Below are 20,129 nucleotides of genomic sequence, written 5' to 3' on the forward strand. Positions count from 1 at the left end.
ACACTCAACCCTCAGGCCAAGCAAGGGGCTCTCCTCCATGCACGTGCACACAGTCCCTTGTCTCCCTGAGAGACTGAGTTGTGCCCATCTTTTCATGCGTCCATCAGCCTCAGCAGAATGTGCTCTCTTGGATGGCACAGGACAGTTCTTCATCATCTTTGTATCCCTATTGCCTAACACAATTTCTGGCCCAAGGAGGCCACTCCATCAATCTTGATTGACTGATCAATAAAGAGATTTAGTTATGCTCTTTAGTTTGCACAGGCTACTGGGGAATATAATCTCAATTTTCAAATTTAACGATGGGAGCGGTGGTGATTCATTTAGCGGTGGTCCTTCATTTAGAGCAGGACATGGAGTAACCTCTGGGTTTAAATGAATTTAATGGTCAAGATGGATCTGGGTTTGATATTGTGAGGAATTTTCAAAGTACACAAAGGCTTCTGAGATGTGACACTGTACTAAGTTAACAAGAAAAACAGTGTAATCTTCCATCTCTGGTGCGGTCAAGGTGAAACCCTGCAGGGGAAGCAAAGCCAGGTGGGCAGTGAGACTATCTTTATCGAGAACTCTCAAAGGGGCAGCTGCTCTGTAGACTGGCTCATTTATCCTCACAACAGCCCTCTGAGGTTAATCGATTGGCCCCATTTTACCAATTTGTCAACTAATATTGTAAGAAGTTTAGCGACCTCCCAAGGTCACCTCTCCCTAAGTGGGAAAGATAGGGGTTGGTCCAATTCTTAAGTGTGGCTCACAGCAGCTTTCCAGTCCATGCTAGCTCATGCCTATGCAATTCTAAAGTTTTTCTTTTATCTGCAAAATCTACTGAGTAATTCCAAAAACCAAATATAGAACAAACTGTCAGAGAAAAGCTGTGTCCTGAAATTTCATCTGTCCCTCATTCATGCAGATTTGGCAGGAATTATTTCAAAAAGCCACCAAAGAGAAGTTGGGTGAGCATCTGGAATGCTTTCCCAAGTTGGGCCTTCTCTGTTGACAGCTGGTGGTGACTATCACAGTTGATGGCTCGGCTGTAGCCTGAGTCCTGCACACGACCCTGTTGAACTAGAGCTTGAAACTACTGTTCAGAGGCAAACACTTGCCAGAGAGCACTGGACAGAACAAGCCTGTGTTCTCACTGTGCCTTGGCGTCAAGTAGAATGTGGGAAACCTGATAAATAGCTCTTAGCCTGGCTTCTCCACTCTTCCCAAAGCAGGCCATTCCGGGATGAGGTATTGTGCCCAGGGATGCAGGTACACACTTGGGAGGAAGGTCTCCAAGAGATAAATTTGGTCTACAGTAGTCCCTGCCACTAGAGGGTCTAGTGATATGGAGTGATCCTAGCCACAGTGGAAAGGTGGTCTTCAGCACTAGACCGGGTTTGGTCAGAAGACTCAGGCTGGAGGTTCAGAGTCCCTTTGGACCCTTCCCAGGATCTTTGGGATTGTAGATTACCAGGATTAGGTTGGGTATCAAGGTCTTTTCCTAGTCTGGTTTCAAGTTCTTAGGAAATCTGAAGTCATCATCTACAAATCTTTGGTGAAGACCTACTGTGTTTAAAATTCTATGTTAGATATTAAATTGTGTGTTAAAAATGTATGTTAGATATTAAACACTTAAAGCCATATAGGGTACTACCCACTCCCTCAGGAAGATGGCCATTTCATTGGGGAAACAAATAGGCAAGTTAAAAATAAATATGAAATAAAATAACTGACAAATAAACATTATAGTCAGCATGTTGTGGAAATTTGGAGGGGGAAGAGTCATTGTGGATTGATGAAGTGCGTTGGAGAAGCTTTAGAGTGGCGTTTCTCATTCCTGGGCACAGATTAGAATTACCATTGTGCTTTCAAAAAACACTCATGCCCTGGTCCCACCCCCCAGAAATTTTGAATTAATTGGTTTGTGCTGGGTAAGATTCTTGGTCATTTTTAAAGCACACTGGGGATTCTCATGGAGGGTCCGTGCTGGAGAACAATTTTTGGATGAGACTGTAAATTCCTTGAAGTCAGGGACTATCATGGTCATATTTGTTTGGTCACATCTACATCATCTAGAACAGCGCCTTGCGATGGTAGATGCTCGATAGATGTTGGGTTTAGCTGAGACTTGGTCTAGACCACGACAACGGGTGGTGTTATGTTAGGAGGAGAATAAGCATTCTTGCTGTAGGAAAGAGTATGAGCAAATGTGCAGAGTGGGAAATGTTCAGGTTGTTGGGGCAGTGGATCAGTTAGAAGATCGATTTGACTAAGAATACAAAGTTCTAGAGAAGAGCAGCTTATTAAAAGGAAGTACATCGGCACTCAATTGCAGAAAGATTTGAATGTCAGAATTTAAACTTTATTCCATAGCCCAGGCAAACGTGCAGTGGCTTGGAATGCATCAGGACACTAAATCATAGGGGAGCAGAGTAGCAAGTAAATAGTCATTAGCATCTTTAAGAAATTACAGTCACTGACCAGGCCATAGAATTTTCCAGAGTGGCCATTGGCAACTGGTTTACTCAGATCTCAGAGTGGTTTCCGTTAGAGTTCTTAATACCTAAAATAAGGAGATCATCACATATATCTTTTATCTGAAAGATTAGTTATTGTCATGTTAGAGCCCAAAATGATTAATCACTTAGTGATTAACCCATGGCCTCCTGAGGTAGTTGACCGCATGGGTCAAACCATGCAACTGATTCCCTCTGTAGCGTTTGGGTATCACATCCAGTTGGCAGCTAACAAACTTGAGAAGAGTAAACAGTGCTTGTGGGGATGGAAACACAGTTTTGGTGAAGGTTCTGTTTTAATAGCAATTTCAGTAAGGCCCTTGTTTTTCAAAGTGTTAGTTTCTGACTTTTCGAGGAGGGAAAACTTATCCGTTTCAATCAGCCCGACTCCACCAGGCCCTCCATCTGCCTTATCTTTATCACCATCATAGGTCCTGGCAGACCAGCAGCAAGAAAAAGGTGGGGGGAAAGTCAGCCAGATGATAAATCCTTGTTGGAAAGTTTAAATGCCCAAGTCATAGTCTAAGGAATATAGCTGACATCTCTTGTAGCACAAATCCTCAAAGGCAGCCTGCGGCCAATGCCATTAATGTGACCCGGCCTGCCCCGAGAGAGACACTCGGGAGAGAAAGGGAAGGGAAGGCTCTGTGAGGAAGTGGTTCTGAAATCTGCAGTCTAGCTAGGGGCATGCCTTAGGAGAGAAAACACCGCAGTGGCCAAGCCCCATCCATCCAGAGCCAACAGGGAGGAGCAGGAGAAGCTGGGGCAGAGGAGCCAGCTCTAGAAGGCAAATGCAGGAGCAAAACTGACACCCAGGCCAGGACTGGCTGATGTGGAGGGTCTGGGGAAGGAGTCTGGAAAGGCAGCAGTGAATACGTGAGACTCAGCACACTGTTTGAGTGCAGTGAAAATGAAGCAAGTTTTCCATTTGCCCCACACTGCTCACCATTCCTCCAGTAATGTCATGCAGTAGCTTAATGCATCCTTTGACATCAGACAGCTGTGCAAGACTGTTTACTTCCTCTCCCAGAGGGCTTGCTAGTGGAGGGAGATGCATTCATTTCCATACTGCCAGGCCAAGCACAATCTCTGGCACTTAGTAGGTACTCAGCAAATGCACATTAGGTGAAGGTCAGACTGACAAAAATAAATGGATGATAAGATCTTAGTTTGGAAATAAACTTCTGTTCCAGCTAAGGCCTGGTGTACATTAAACTTTCTGAAAACGAAATAGTTCATGGCTGGCACCCAAATTCTTCCCCTGCTTATTAACTTTTCTGATATGTCTTATTACTAGGTATGTAGGTAGAAATTTGGGAGGGACTAGAAACATCCAATTTGATAAGGAGGGTGGTAGATAAAAGAAAATAATAATGAAGTAGAGGTGAGAAAAGGGGAAGGCATGGGCGGGAGAGATGCATTTTGAACAACTTAAGACTTTATGAGGAAGGTGCGAATTAGGTGCAAAATGGAGAGGCAGAAACTGACAGTAATTGCCTGCTCTGTGCCAGTTTCTATGCCAGGGGTTTTCCCTGCATTATCTCATATATTCCTCACAACAATAGAGCCAGGCATGTAACGTAGCCCATTTAACAAGTGTGGAAACTGGGGGCTCCCAGAGGTGAAGTAAATTACTGGGGTTCACAGAACAGGCAAAGAAGGAAGCCAGGACCCAAACAGAATCTGTCTGACCTCAAAGTCCTCCATGCTGTCACTGGGCATGACTGCGGGACAGGCACTTTTGTTACTGGGAGGGCAGAACGACTGAACGTATTTCCTGTTTTATACTTTACCACTAGGAAAGAAAGTTCCATGAGATGTGGGACATGGTGCTTGCAGATGTACACAAGCAAGCTCCTAGACAACCACTTACCTGAATATTTTATCAGAAGGCTGTTCTCCCAAAACCAGGTCAAAGCCTCGCTGAAATATTGTGTAAGGCCAAGGCCTAAAAGGAGAAACATCATTCAATTAAAGTCAACTCAACAAACACTCTCTGAACATCCACTTCGTGCCAGGCACTATGCTAGGTTCTGGAGACCCAAAGACAAAGAGGACCTCGTCCTTGTCCTCAAAAATCCTACTAACGTGGACTCACACAAGACCTTGAATGCTGGAACCCAACCAACAACAGGATCAATGGAAAAGCCACTGCCCCACGAGGAAAGTGGAATCTAATAGACATGACAGTTGGAACTACATATAGAGTAAAATTATATTAATGTAGACCTCGCACAGCCATAATTCATGGTCCTTAAGATGTAAATTTAACATAAACTTAGCTTTGCCTCACTTAAGAAAGAGGGGCAGCATGATTTCTTGGGAAAGATGAGGCCTCTGGAATCAGACAGCTCTGAGTTCAAACCCTGGTCTTCTGTTAAACCCCATCTGACTTTGGGCAGATTATTGGTCTTGTTGGGCTTAATTTTATCACTTGTAAAAATAGGGTTACTAATGGCTGCCTCACAGACAACTGTGAAGATTAAGCCTAACTTTTAGTCCAAGGCCACAGCTCATACAGGGACCTTAGCATGTTCCCGTTCCCTACTCAAAATGACATGAATATTCTGGGTCTTTGACAGGTTCTAGATGGTTTCAAACATTTTAATGTCACTATTTCAAACAGAAACAACTGAAATGGTATTTTTAAAGGATCTTTAATTACAAGTCTCTCTAGCGAGCATCTAGCTGTTGTCCCATACACTTGAAGTAACAAAGCTATTTCCTTTAAATAGTAGGTATCTTTTCACTAACCCAGATGTCCAACTCTTAAATTATTTACCTATTCAAGCAAGATTTAGTAAATTCTGGACTTCTGTTGGGTACTAGATATTGTGCATGCTTGACGAATTGAGCCCTTGTTCTCATGGAACGTATAGTCTCCATGTATAACCCAGTTATAGCAATGCAATAACTCAAGTTTTGAGGACTTTACTGTAGACATGCCTTTGGTTTTCAAGGACTACAAAGAGACAGGAGAATGAATCGACATAAGTACTTGGGACTAAACCTAATACCAAGAATTAACCCAATGGTTGTCAATGAGAGTGGTATCACCCAATGGAGAGCATTTGGGGAAATGAATGACAGTTGCTCTTGAATGACACAATATTGGAGGATTTTACCAGCGTTTAGAAGGTAGAGGAAGAAAGACCAGAATAGTGTAGTGCTCAGGACAGCTCTGCACTACAAAAAATTGCCCCACATCCTGCAAAATTTTGAATGTCTTATTGCACATTTATGTAGGTGAAAACCTCTGTACAATTATCTGAGACTAGATGCTAACTCCATTTACACATAAGCACCAAGCAGCTTTCAGTATTTTAATATATGATGAATTTTCTAACTGCCTAACTACCATGTAAATTAAGGGAAGACTATACATTATTACTTAAAAATTTTACCAAGATTTGTTTATAATTTTGGAAGATCATATCATTGTCTGCAATGCTGTCCATGGCCTTTGAATCGTCAATATAGCCCGTCTGTATCAGTCTATGTTGGTCCTACATGTATCGTATATTACATGTTACTTTCCACATTACATTATGGTGAATCTACATTAGTTGCAAAAGTCTGTCAACTTCATATTTCTCCTATTGTAATATAGCAGAGTATTTCTTCATTAAAATAGTTATAATATCATTGTAAATTACTTTCTTATTTTTTCTCTTTTAATTACTCATAAGGCATTATATTTATTTTTGAAATTTTGTGTATAGAGATGTTATTATTTATGAATTTCATTTCAGCATTATAAAAGGGGTTAACAACATTTGTCATAAAATAGAGTTTTGGCTCTTAACCCAACCAGCTAAGTGATTAACTAACTAGTTGCAAGGGGATGCCATTGGGACTACATAAGGGAGTGGCTGGGATGAATGCGTTCATTTTTTATGCTTATTATTTATAACCACTTATTCCTAGAATTCAACTCAGAAATACCCTGAGGCAACTGGAATTGGATCCCCAAAGTACCCAAACACTGTGCTATGAATGACCCCTGCATCAAATGAACAGCTCTCCCCACGTGGTCTCCAGGTTTGTTCTCTTCATTGGAGGTGAACCCACACAGTGGGGCTGGAATCTGATTCTTTTTTGCTGAACAGTAAGTGGTGGCTTATAGGCAGCTAAAAAATATGTATTAATTCAAGAAAAAGTTTAGAAATTATGGGAAAAAATGTCCCATCTGATCTTAGACACCTAGAAAGGGCAATAAAAAGAGAAGAGGGATGTGCAAATTTATTTGTCTCTTGGGAAAATCACATTTTATTTACTCTCAGTTTAATAATTTTAAATAACACATTCTGCCTTCGAGTCATCTCTAGTACTCAAAACTGGTACAATGTGTAATTAGAGTTAATTCTTGGCATGGTTCCTAGGTTGTTTGAGAATATATTTTGAGGAGCCAAATTTTAGGACGAGCGTTGATTACAGCGTGAACAATTAACTGCATGGAATAACATAAATAAACCTGCATTCGAGCCATAGGTAATGAATCAGTGAGCCTGGGAACATTGATTAAGCACGCGTCAGCATGTTGTTGGGTAGGTCAGGTCAAAGAGACTTCCCGTTCTTGTAGGCCTGAACAATAAGGGAGGCAACTCAGATTAGAGGGGCACAGACGTGCAGCCCAGACTCCCTGCCATCACATTGGGAAGCAGCAAGGCCCAGTGGTAGGGTGTGGGTTCTGGAACCAGCCTTCCTGTTTAGAATTCCAGCTTAGTTATCAATCGCTGTGGGACCTTGAGCAAGTCTTTAATCAGGCTATGTCTCCCCTTCCTCATCTGTAAAATGAGGCTGACCGTAATAATTGTATCTACCTGGCAAGGTTGTTATAAGGAAGAACTAGTTAACATAGTTAAAGTGTTCAGAATAGTGTCTGGTATTTAGTGAGTGTCATATAAGCAATTGTTAAATAAGTTAAATTTACTGGTTACCTGAATCAAATTTAAATACTACAATAAGGAGAATCTCAAATTTGAGGAAGAGATGTCTTGCCTGAAGGTGCAAATACAAAATTAACACCAGGCTTAAACTCAGATAGTACATGTATGTGTATTGGCCGAGGAGGAGGCAAAGATGATTTGGGAAGACCACCACACCTAGCCCCACCTCCCACCCAGCGATCACTTGACAGGGCAGTGACCATACCGTATTGACATTAAATACAGAAAGGGGAAGAGCATATTGTGAAACGGCAAGAGAATTGAGAGTTGCAAATTGCTCCAGCAAAGGAATAAAGCAGAATTTGCTTATCTTCTTCCCACTAGTCAGGGAAGATCTGTCAGAGATGGGAATTCTTATTTGATTTATTTAGCAAATATTTATGGAGGGCCTATTGTGTGTGAATGGTGATACTAGGCAACAGAGCAGGGATAAATAGATTCTTTTGGTTTTTTTTTAAAGATTTTATTTTTTTCCTTTTTCTCCCCAAAACCCCCCAGATACATAGCTGTATATTCTTCGTTGTCGGTCCTTCTAGTTGTGGCATGTGGGACACTGCCTCAGCGTGGTTTGATGAGCGGTGCCATGTCTGCGCCCAGGATTTGAACCAATGAAACACTGGGCCGCCTGCAGCGGAGCACATGAACTTAACCACTTGGCCACGGGGCCAGCCCCTGGGATAAATAGATTCATGCCCTCAAAGGAACCTCCATTCTTTCTGAAGAAGCACATATATGTCTAGACAAACAGCACAGAATGAGTGAAAGGGAAGTGGAGTTATAGGAGATAAGCTAAATGGCAGTGTTAGCTCACTTGTCCTGGGTGCTGGGAAGGCTGTGTGTTGGCAGCACATGGAGCAATAGTCAGACGAGCTTGGTGCATGTAAGTAGAGAGGCCATAGGGCCATACAGGAAAAATCAGGGGTGAGTGATGGAGAGCTGGACCTAAAAGCATCAAAAACACTTTGGAGCTGAGTGACCTGAGACAGACTGAGTGAGCAAAGGCCTCTGTATCGGGCGCTCTGGGGTGTAAGGCCAAGTAAGAAAACTGAACTGCCCTCACCAAAAAGAGGCCCATCACTGAGTCATATGTCCAGGCTCAGATGGAAGTTGCCTAGGGGAAGCCTGTGTGGGGGATCAGAATTTGCCACCCCAAAATGTGTCCCTTTGGTTTAATTATTTTTAAGACCAAAGGACTCAGAAAGAAACTTTGAGCTTCCCCCTAACTGCCTAAAAGAATTTAAGATAGAAGGCCTGCTTCAGGAAGGAGCTATCACCATAAATAACTATAGTATAATGTGAACTTAAGTGTGGTAGACAAGGAGGAACCTAGCCAGGCCCATCTAATCAAAGTCCTCCCCACATGCCATTGTTTTTGCAAGGCAAACATTTGTTTATCAAACATTTGCTTTTCCATCTCCATGTGAATTGCCTGCCTCCTCTTTGAAGTCCCCAACCACTATGCCCAACATCCTCCTTTGTCTTTAGCTGAAGATGGTATTTAAGGTGGTGGCTGCAGCCGTTTTGGTGAGTTACTCAGTATTCCTGGGTTTCTCCCGTATATACATGTCATTAAATTTTGTTTGATTTTTTCCTGTTATTCTGTCTCATGTTAATTTAATTTTTAGACCAGCCAGAAGAATCTAGAGAGTAGAGGAATATTCTTCCTCCCCGACTCCTGAAAACAGGATCTATGGGCCTTTATAATTGTTCCTCTCCTCTCTTTGCTCTGTTTCTCACTCTATAGACTTGATTCTCTCAAAATGGCTGAAGTACGTGGTGGAGACGTGGCCTCCAGCAGCTCCAGCTCACATCTTTACAGGCTCAGACCACAAAGGAGACATTCCCTCTTCTTATTAGGAAAAAATAATCCATGGAAGAACAGCTTGACATATCCTGGGTGAGATGAGCAACCTGGACCACTCTCTGGCGCCAGAGAAGTAGAAGCATCTAAGCAGAGGACAACTCTCATTTGGTTTTCAGGGCTAGAGCTGGGAGGAGGGGAACATCAAACAAAGTAGTAGTTTCCCCCTCAGCTTCTGTCTGCTTATGGTGGCAAGAGTGGTGCCTCCGTCAGGAGTGGGTGGATTACTGAGCAGATGGTGCCAATATTAGTTTTGTGGAAAGAGCGCCCATCGAGGAGCTCAGAGATAGTGTCAGGTTAGACGGGGGTAGGAGGTGGAACCCTGCAATTGGAAGGAACCCTAGTCTCTTGACTCCAACTTAGATATGTGGCCTCCAATATTCTCTGAACTGCATTAGGCAACCCAGTCACATCTTCTTAGTTTAGGGAAATTAGCAGAATTAGAAGTCAGAATAAAGTTAGTTTGTTTGTTTGTTAATATCTTCATTCTGACAAATCAAGACCCTAAAGCTTGTCCTCCCTTGTGGGAGCTACAGATGGCCTACATTCAGGGGCATCACCGTCTAGCACAGGAACCATCTGGGATCCACTGCCTCAAGCAGGAACATAATCCATGCCACAGAGGAGCCCCATTGTAATGGAAACACAGCAGCCAGCAGGACACACATGCAAATTGTGTATACGGAGAACAATTAGTAATCGTTTATTTGCCTTTTTTCTCTCCCTGTCTCACATAATACCACGGTTTATGCAGTCTTCCCTAAGCACTGGCAATTTTCAAGCTTTCAGCTTCTCTCTTCAACTCCTGTTCCTCTTCCCCAAGACACATCAGTTGTCACAGGGTTTTTTTCTTTAGTTTTAGCCTTGGGCTAGGCCATAAATTGCCTGTGGCCTTGACCTGACTCGTTGCAAGGCACTTCTTTCACTATGTAACCTAGACCCAACTGAGTGAGTAAGAACTCTGCATGGCCAGCCCGACTGGATGACCCATTCATACTGGCCTTCCCAGTGCAGAAAGGGACCATTTCTGCATGGACAAGAACCCTTTAAAGGATGTTTTTGATTAAGTGCTAGACCCGGTTTTCCACCTAACTATGGCACCTGGAGATGGAGCTTGGAAGCTTCTGGTGAGTGTGCCCAGTGATGGGTTTCCTTGTGGAGAGATGAAGACTCATTATGGGTTGGGGGGCAGGGAAATAGATATAGATAGATAGACAGACAGACAGATAAAAAATAGGTGCAGGTATAGAGAGAGCAAGAGAGAACACAGGTGTCTACGCATGTTTATATGTATGTATGTATATACATGTGTATGTATATGGTGGCTGTGCATACACAGTTCAGTGAAGAGGGAATGTTCCAGCTGGAGGCAATGATGAATGAGGCATTTCATGATGAGCTTTTAGAAACTTAGGAGCTTCTTTTGAACGTATACATTCCTCCACCTATCACCAAAGAGAGCATTTTCCAAAGGATAATAATTTGCTCACGGTTAAATGAAAGCACATCATTTTAAGCTTGCCTCTGGCCCCCATTAGGCTATGAGGGTGGAAGTATGGTTTCCAAAGTTTCTGCCCAGCTATTCACAACACTTTGGGGTCTTGGTATAGGATATCATATCCATGTGTAATGGGAGAGCTGTTGAGAAAATGCTCTTTTTCTTATCCAGGTAAATGCATTGCAAGGAAGGAGCAGTGAAACAAGGAGAGAATAGAGGTTCATTAAAAAAGCAGTTCTGGAAAAGGTAGTTTGCAAGATATATAGGAGAAAAAGTAAGGAGAAAAGTGGTATAAATGACTTTTCCAGCTATGCAGTTGGCTGAAATATTCTATGCCTCAATTTACCCTAATGATAAGATAGGGAGATTATTATGGGCCCCCATCTTCACAACCCGTACCAGCTCTGGGAGGAAGAAGTGCTGGAATGCCTGATGCCTAGATTATCGGCTAAACCTGTGGCTTTATCAGAAGATCAATAACGAGGATAATGATGCCCAGGTTTCTACAGGATGCTTTAGGGCCTTGGGGTCTTTGCAGATGCTGTTTCTCTACCTGGAATTTCTCCTCCTCTCATTTACTTAGATAACTTACTATTCTTTAAGTCTGGCTTAAAAATGACTTCTCAAAATAGGCTTCCCCTGGTGCTCCAAGACTAGGTTATGGCCCCTGGTTACTCAAGCACTCGCATTTTCTTTTATAGAACCGATAACTGTAATTAATATATTAAGTATTCAGTTAATGTTTTCCACTCATCAGATGTAAAGAACCCTGTCATCAGTATTGCTGTATCCTCACGGTCTAGCCTTGTACCATCACACAGCATGAATTGAACAAAGAACTAGACTGCACTGCACATAAGGTTGAGGGTCGGGCAGATTGGGTTTGAGACCTGCGTTGGGTGGTCCATTGCACTATGCAACTGCAGGTAAGTCACTTAATTTCTCTCAGCCCCAGTATCTTCATCTGTAAAATGTGGATAGAATAGTACCTAGTGTTGTTAGGTGAGCATGTATGTACTCAGCACAGTGCCTGCCACACAGAACAAACTCACCAAATACTAGTTATTGTTCATTAGAATTAACATTCCCATCTGGAGAATAGAAAAGGCATCTTTAACATTACATTTTAAAAAATCAATCATAAGGAACATGGTATATTTTACAAACTCATGTTATCTTTAAACGTGTGAATCTCATGTAAAGAAAAATTAAATACTGATGCGATTTTAGTCACTCTGTCTATTAATAGGCAAACAAATTCATTTAGAATTGTGTGTGTGTGTGTGAGGAAGACTGTCACTGAGCTAACATCCATGCCAATTCTCCTCTTTTTTTATTTGGGATGCCACCACAGCATGGCTTGATGAGCAGTGCTAGGTCCCTGCCCGGGATTTGAACCTGGGAATCCTGGGCCGCCAAAGTGGAGTGCATGAACTTAACCACTACATCACCAGGCTGGACACCTCATTTAGAATTTTTCATGCAGAAAAATAACATATATATCTGTTAGTAACCAGAAAAGTAGCTAGGAGTGTGGCTCTAGCGCCAGACTGAGTAGGTTTAAAACCTGGCTTTACCACTTACTAACTCTGTGCCCTTGCTTAAGATCATTAATTCCTGCCTTCAGACTGCTCTGGCCACTTCCTCTCCTTGTTCCAGTCATGCCAACACCACCCCACCCCCATGTTCCCTCCACATTTCAGAGCCTGGATCACTGTCCTCTCCAACACTTCTCCATCATTTTTGGTGACTTCAATACCGACTAAGATGATCCTTTCAACCCTCAGCCACTCGGCGCCTTGACTTTTCTCCTCAAATGATCCTGTCCTCCACCCTCACAACCATGGTCATAGCCTACATTACCAATATCTGCAACCCCTCTTGGTCACAATTTGAAGAACCCAGTATTTGACCACGACCTCCTATCTTCCCAGCTCACTCCTCCTAAGGCCATAACGATTTTCCACCCTCCTGAGACTTAATATCCATTCATCCAACCACCGTTTTACTGACCCTCATTCACCTCACGTACTATCTCCCCTCTTTACTCAGATTAAATTCTGTGATCCATTAATATAATCACATCCTTTCACATAACCTTAGCTCTCTCACCCCTCATCGCCTCATCATGTTTGTCTGAAACACTCCAACACGGGTTAAACTCAACAACCCTGTGGCTTCATTTCTGTGTTTGCACTAATGAAAGCAACTGGCAACCACACTGATGGGTCTCATTTAAAATCCCACACCACTGACCTCGAGTGGGCTCTGAATACTGCCTAGTGATCAAACTACGTTTTCCTTGGCTGTTCACTCTCCCATCCTCTAGATCATTATTTCGTACCGTCTTCTTTCTCCTCAAACCTCCGACACCTCCTCCCCAATCCTCACCCTCAGCTAATGATCTGCTTCCTATTAATTGAGAAAACAGAGGCAATCTGATTAAAAGCTTTTACCACCACATCCGCCCACCTGCCTTCCCCTGTGCCGATTACTTGGCCCTCCTTCCAGTAATTAGGCAGGAACAGTTTGTGTTCTTGTCTAGAATGCTGCCATCCCAACTCACCCTCTGGCACTGATAGGCACTGGGATATAGGGAAAGGATCCCCAGGTGGAAGTCACAAGTCCAAACTCCCTTCTGCTACTAGGACCTCAAGCAAATAAGAGCATCCTAGAGCCTCAGTTTCTTTGTATGTAGAATGGAAATCATGAGGTATAACATAGTCCACACGAACTTCCATTGTCGGACAAAGAGCATGTCAACGAAGTTCAGATCTTAGATAATCTTTGATTATTCATTTCTTAAACAACTTTTTTGCGGTTTTCATTCTATATTTGATGTATGTGCATGTGTGTCTTTACCATAAATGATCTCATTTACAGATAGAACCGTGAAAACTGACAACCTCTGCCTCTCTGTGGCTCAGGTTTCTCATCTGTAAGATGGGATAATGATAGCCCACCAACTGCACAGGACTAAATGATCTGACATGGGCAAGCAGCTTACGGTAAACTTGGATGCAGTGAGTTCTGAATACATGTTGGCTGTTATTATTCACACATTATTAAGAAGGCTGCTTCTAAATGTTGAAAAGGGCCTTTTCCTGAAAAAATTTTAGAAGTATATAAAATGATTTTGAAAATGATGATAATGAACAAAATGTTGTGACTCCCCCTCCCCCCCCCATTTTGGAATTCAGAGATACAACTTTGACCAAAAAAGTGGCAATAAAGACAAATACACGCAATCCTGTTGCTTAAATTTATGTGTCAACTTGATTGGACCATGGGGTGCCCAGATATTTGCTCAAACATTATTCTGGGTGTCTCCATGAGGGTATTTCGGATGAGATTAACATGTGAGTGAGTAGACTGAGTAACGCAGGTGGCCTTCCCTGATATGAGTGGGCCTCATCTGATCAGTCGAAGGCCCGAATACAGCAAGAAGGCCGACCCTCTCCCCGATAAGAGAGACTTCTTTCTGCCTGGTGGCCTTTGAACTGAGACATCAGTTCTTCTGCCTTTAGACTTGAACTGAAACATTGACTTTTCTCAGGTCTTGAATCTTCTGGCCTTCAAACTGGAACTACATTCTCGATTCTCCTGGTCTCAGGCCTTTGGACTCAGAGCAGGACTATGCCATCGGCTCTCCCAGGTCTCCAGCTTGCTGACTCTGGATCTTGGGACTTGTAGCCTCCATAACTGCGTGAGCCAGTTCCTTATAATAAATCTTTCTATATGTTCTACAGCCTATTGTTTCTGTTTCTCTGTAGAATGCTGACTAACACACACATATACATACACAAATATGGAACCCACACTTAACCTTTTTGTCAACACAAAGTATGTCAGGGAATAAGCGAAGTGAGGGGATATGGGTACAGACCCCGGTTATGCAGGAGACATTAGTACCTTGATCCCTACCGCATGCCTTATGGGGAGAAAGGACGGACATCTGCTTCTGTAAACCCAGGGGGCATCAAAGAAGGCAGAGTCAGAGTCCATCTGTGCTCAGATGGGGAAAGTTGGCCCAGAAACCTGCAGTTTCCCTGTATATTCTGGGATCAAGGATTGTATAAAGGCAGAAGGAAGAAATCTTGAACAGTCAGAAAAAGCTGGTAACAGTAGTTGCCATTTATTGAATGAACATTTACCACGTGGCAGGCAAGCACCAAGTTCAGGGCCATCCATGCATCATTTCACACCACCTGTATCACTATGCAGCTATATGGTTATTATCCTCAGGTTGCAAAGGTAAACAAAGTTTCAGCAAGGTTAAGTAAGTTGTCCAAGGTCACACAGCTAGTAAGGGACAGAGGTGAGTGCTATCATGGAGCACATAGTCCTTACTTTTTTCACAGCTTGCCTTCCTCCTCTCACAATCATGGACATAGAGCTGCTGGAGAAAATACACAAAGACAGCATTGGGTCTAGAGGCAGGTATGTCACCTGGATATTGGCCTGGCTTGCCCATGACTGGCCTCTAGGTGCAGAGTGGTGGGTGGGGCAGGTGTAGGGTGATGGGCAGGGTAGATTGTATCCGTAGTGCACAAGAATTATCTGATGTCTTGCCTGTGTTTTCACGGAGTAATGCTAGCATACTCCCTGTGGTATTAAAGTCACCTGTGTATCTGTCTTTCTCTTTAAATGTTCTCTCACTGACATAGCCACTGAATCTCCTTTATCCTTGTGTCTTTCATAAGTGACATTTAGCAAAATGGCTCTCAAGCTTTGGGGTACATCAGATTCACCCCATATACGAGCACAGCAGTTCTCAGTTGCTCTCATTCCACATATCTAAGATGAGGTCAAGCATCAGTATTTTTTTTTTCCTGAGGAAGATATGCCCTGAGCTAACATCCATGCCAATCCTCCTCTATTTTGTATGTTGGTTGTTGCCACAGCATGACCGCCAATGAGTGGTGTAGGCCCATGCCCAGGATCCGAAGCTGGGAACCAGGGCTGCCAAAGTGGAGCGTTCAGAACTGTAAACACTTAGCCGTGGGGCTGGCCCCCAAGCATCAGTATTTTTAAAAAGTTAGATGGATGACTCTAAACACACAAGAAGTTGAGAATCACTGACCTGACCTGTGCCCACTCACGCCATGAGTGAATCTTTATGAATGAGCTTGGTGTTCTATAAGATACAATTGCCTCCAAATGGAAATTACAATCTAGCCTAAGAATTTGCTGGAACCCACTTTTTAAATTTCTGAATAATAATGAGAGGGGAAGTATATTGAGTTCCTTCCTGTCCCCTTTATTGACGAATTAAGATTATCCCAAATCTCATTACAATTATATAAGATACACGTTTGTTCTTTTTAAATTGTCAGTCATTTTGATTTTAGTGGATCAACATTTCCATTAAAACAGTATTATACAGAATTGATATTTTCAGACATTTATCCACAGGAACAACTGCCACCCCCCCATACATACATACATGTGCCCATGCACATGCTCCACACATGCTCACATACTCACGAACTCACACACACTCACAAACTCACACACATTGCCATGGCTGCAACATTTCCTTTGGGGTTGGGGGGCGGTCAGATGGCTGGGAGGACTCAGATTGCTTTCCTCTCCCTCTCTTTACCTCTGGCAGCTGCTGTGGACACTGAAAGCAGGACTGCAGAACAGAGCCGCTGAGAGCAGGGTCCCTTGCAGGCCACCACCGGGCCTCCAGTCATTCACACAGGTCACCCCAGAAAGGTCTCACCACGGCTCAGATTTTTGGGGTGGGCTCTGCAGTCAGACAGATCTCCACTCGAGTCCAAATTCTGAATTCGAGTTCCTTGCCAGCTGTGCGAAACTGACCAGATATTTAACATTTCCAAGCCTCTCTTTCTTTTTCTGTGAAATACTGAAATTCTAAATACTAAAATACCGAAATTCTGTGATACCAAAAACTGCCTGTTACTTTTAGGACTGTAAGAAGAGTCACTGAGTGAATAAACACCATTCCAGTACAACGACTGAAATAGTTGTCACTTTCTAAATGGAAGTTTCCTTCCCCCATTTCTCTCTGGACTCTGAATCTAAAGGCTCAGTCGATTTTCACCCTGGGCTACTGCAGCCAAGGTCTCCAGTTCAATCCTCCTGAAAGTCTGTTTGTCTCGCTTGCTCCTGTCCATGAGCACAGCCTGTGCTAGGCGTTCTTCGACACCCATGTGTGCTCACAAATAAACAGGACACGAGCTTGGTAATGGATCTGTGCAAATCCATCCCTGTGCAAGAAAAACAGCCCCACGCCTCTTCGCTGCTGTGTGCGACCTCTCTGTACAAAGGGGGGCACACACCCGGGTCTCCCTCCTCCTCCACAGACACACACGTCCAGTTCCAGCGAGAAGGAAAGAAAGTGAGAAGCAGTAACAAGAGGGAAGAGTAAACGATTAGAGGTAGAGGACGTGCAGAAGAGACAGCTTCTTATGCTTCTACGATCTTATATCAGGGGAAACTGACCACGTAAATAAACCAGGGAAGACTCTCACAGAGGACTTAAATAGAGCCTTACCTTCTCCCCAAAGTACTTTCCTATCTACTAATTTGTTGCAATTCAACATATATTTAGCAAGTTTCACAATTAATTCAATCCCTCACTCACTTATTCATTTCTGTAGTTACTTGAAAAATATTAATTAGCCAATTTCCATGTAAAAAACACTTTGCTAAACACTGTCAAGGGACACAGAAATGATTAATACATGTTCTCTGCCATCAAGGACTTCATTACTGTGATCCTGACACAGGAGAGCACTGGGACACGCAGTAAAAGGCTGGGTCCCTCTCCCAGATCATGGTCTAATGGGACAAGAATGACGAGTAAGCAATCCATGCCTTTGGGTTTGTCAATGTTTATGAGACAGCAAGTAAAAGCCATTATTTACGTACGTTTACTAGGAGTCAACAAGCCAAGTGCTTTACGTTTATTACTTCACTTTAATTCTCATAAAAACTTTGAGGCATAGGCATTCTATTATTCCCGTTTAATAGATGGGGAAAGTGAGGCTTAGGAAATTTAAATAACGTTAGCCAAAGTCTCCTAGCTAAAACATCCAGCCCAGTGCTTTCAGATGCTAAAGCCTGCTCTGACCTCCAGGTATGACCTCTCCCAGGTGCTGCTGGACCACAAAGGGAGTAACTGAGCTGCAGCAGCTGGAGGGGTTAGCAAGATGAGGACACATCCACAGTTCCAGGCAGAAATAAGAAGGTAGGATTGAAAAGGCTGAGTTTTAACTGTGAGCATCTGGCAAGATGTGCAGCAGGTAGCTAGATAAACTGGGCTGGCACTTAAAAGAGAGAGAGGCACAGAGATTCGGGGGGAAGACCAAGGCCATGAGAGTAGAAGAGATAGTACTAACAACAACATGGCCACTGATCAAGCATTTTCTCTCTCCATTTACCCCTATTTCATAGATAGGATCACTGAAGCTCAGAGCGGTGAAATTGCCAAAAAATCATTTAGAAGATAAATGAGGTAAGATCATTCATTCGTTCATCCATTTATTCAGCAAATATGTATTCAGCAGCTGGCATGGGCCAAGCTTGTGTTCTGGAGACATAGAGGTGAACAAAAGCAAAGATGGTGAGGTTCTGCTTCTTGGAGTTTGTACTAATGAATATAAAGTCACAGTTGCTCTGAGAAAGGAATGTGGTCCCTGAGTATATAAGGTCAAGGACTGCCTGTTTGAGAAGGTGAGGGTTAAAAAAGGCTAAGAGATCTTTTTACATACAAATTAGATTGAGTCGCTCCCCTCCTTTCAATTCCTGGCCCTCAAGCACCCCCCCCCCCCCCCCCCCCCCCCGCACCACCTAGCCCTTGCCTACCTCGCAGACACTCCCCCAGCCTCTCTCTCCCTGCTTATTACATATGCCAGACTCATGGCGTCTGACAGTTCCTAGAAGGGGCCAGGGCTTTTCCTCCTCCAGGGCCATCGAGGGTGTGGCAGCCCTGGAAACCTTACCCTCCCTCCAGGTCTGGCTGGTACTTTCTCATCTCTCAGTTTCAACTTCAACACAGCCTCTGAGGCTCCGGTTCCCAGATTTCAAGTTACTCTGCTCCTCCCCTCACTTTATCATTTTCCATTAGCCCTCTGTCTATTTTCCCTCACTGTACTTTTCACAGCCCTAAGTGATCTGTAATACGTTTGTTTCCTTGTTTGTTCTAGTGCCTTCCCCACCAGAGTGGTCATCCCTTGAGGGCAGGAGCTCTGTGAGTCTTTTCCACAAGGTATCTGCAGCTCATAGCAGAGCCAACACATAGTAAAGCCCTCAGGAAAAAAAATCACTGTTTAATGAATGATTTTGGTGATTATTAATAAGCAAAAGTATGTGGTATTAGAAAGAGCAGTTTCTACATGTGTGTGGTGTTTGTATGTGTAAGAGAGATGAAGAGAGGAAGTGAGAGTGAGAGATCACCAAATTGAGTCTAAGGTTTCAAGGTAATAATTATAACACCAGCATCAACAATCTTCAGTAAGAAATTAACTGAAAATAAAAGCAGAGACAAAACATGCAGGTTTTTAAAAGACATTTAGGCAGTGAAAGTAAATGAGAAAAATAATATGGAGAGAGAATAGGGTCAAGGGATCATCTGGCATTTGAACAAGGGAGAGGAGGTGTCTCCGTATAATAGTAGATACAAGAAAATGGCTGGGGGGGCAAGACTGTAGAGCAAATAAGAAGAGTCAGAATGACAAATTAAGGTGGAGAATTTAACAGTGGCAGTGAGAAGGACACATCCATTTTCAAAGACAGGAGTGAGAAAGGGTAAAAATGTGGAGAGACTGACAGCAACATGGAAGGAAAGTAAGGGAGCCTGTGCCCTACGGGTCTGATTTGGCTAAGTTAGATCTGAGGTCTTGGGCTGAGAGTGAGGGGCCAGGACAGAACTGGGTGCTTGAGGACAGTGAAGAGTAAAAATGCTTGACATGACCATGACAAGAGATGAGTAAGAAGATTGTGACATTGCTCTGAGTCCCTGGTTGGACTTACAGAAAGAATACCCATCAGAAGTTTCTATGGGGCTCTTCCTAGCTCTAGGAAGCCCCAGAGCAGCAGAGAAGCAAGCAAAAAGCTATCATAAAGCTTGGAAAGGCCAGACAGGAGTGGCAGAAGATAAAAAGTACAATCATTTGGAAGTGACTGTGAATGTATTTTTATAAATGGCTTCGCATGGGGCCTGGGCTGGCTGAGGAGACAATAAAGCCAGGAAAGGGACAATGGATTTGATGGATATTGAAAAATGAAGCCCAAGAGTAGAACCTTTGGGAGGATGGAATGGGGCAAGGAGAAGCTGGGGAGGCTGTGAA

The 20,129-nt window shown here is 43.2% G+C and overlaps 1 protein-coding gene across 6 annotated transcripts in view; it reads right to left on the bottom strand.

Moving 5' to 3' along the window:
- ASTN1 (astrotactin 1) overlaps nucleotides 1–20,129 on the bottom strand; it is a 291,298-nt gene that overhangs the window by 96,186 nt on the left and 174,983 nt on the right. For all 6 annotated transcript variants that reach the window (XM_070591356.1, XM_070591359.1, XM_070591357.1 and 3 more), the window contains exon 9: nucleotides 4,375–4,449. In XM_070591356.1, coding sequence (XP_070447457.1) covers nucleotides 4,375–4,449 — 75 coding nt within the window. The remainder of the gene's footprint in view (nucleotides 1–4,374; nucleotides 4,450–20,129) is intronic.

Source organism: Equus przewalskii, chromosome 23 (genome assembly GCF_037783145.1).
Source record: "Equus przewalskii isolate Varuska chromosome 23, EquPr2, whole genome shotgun sequence".
Classification (NCBI taxonomy): Eukaryota; Metazoa; Chordata; class Mammalia; order Perissodactyla; family Equidae; genus Equus; species Equus przewalskii.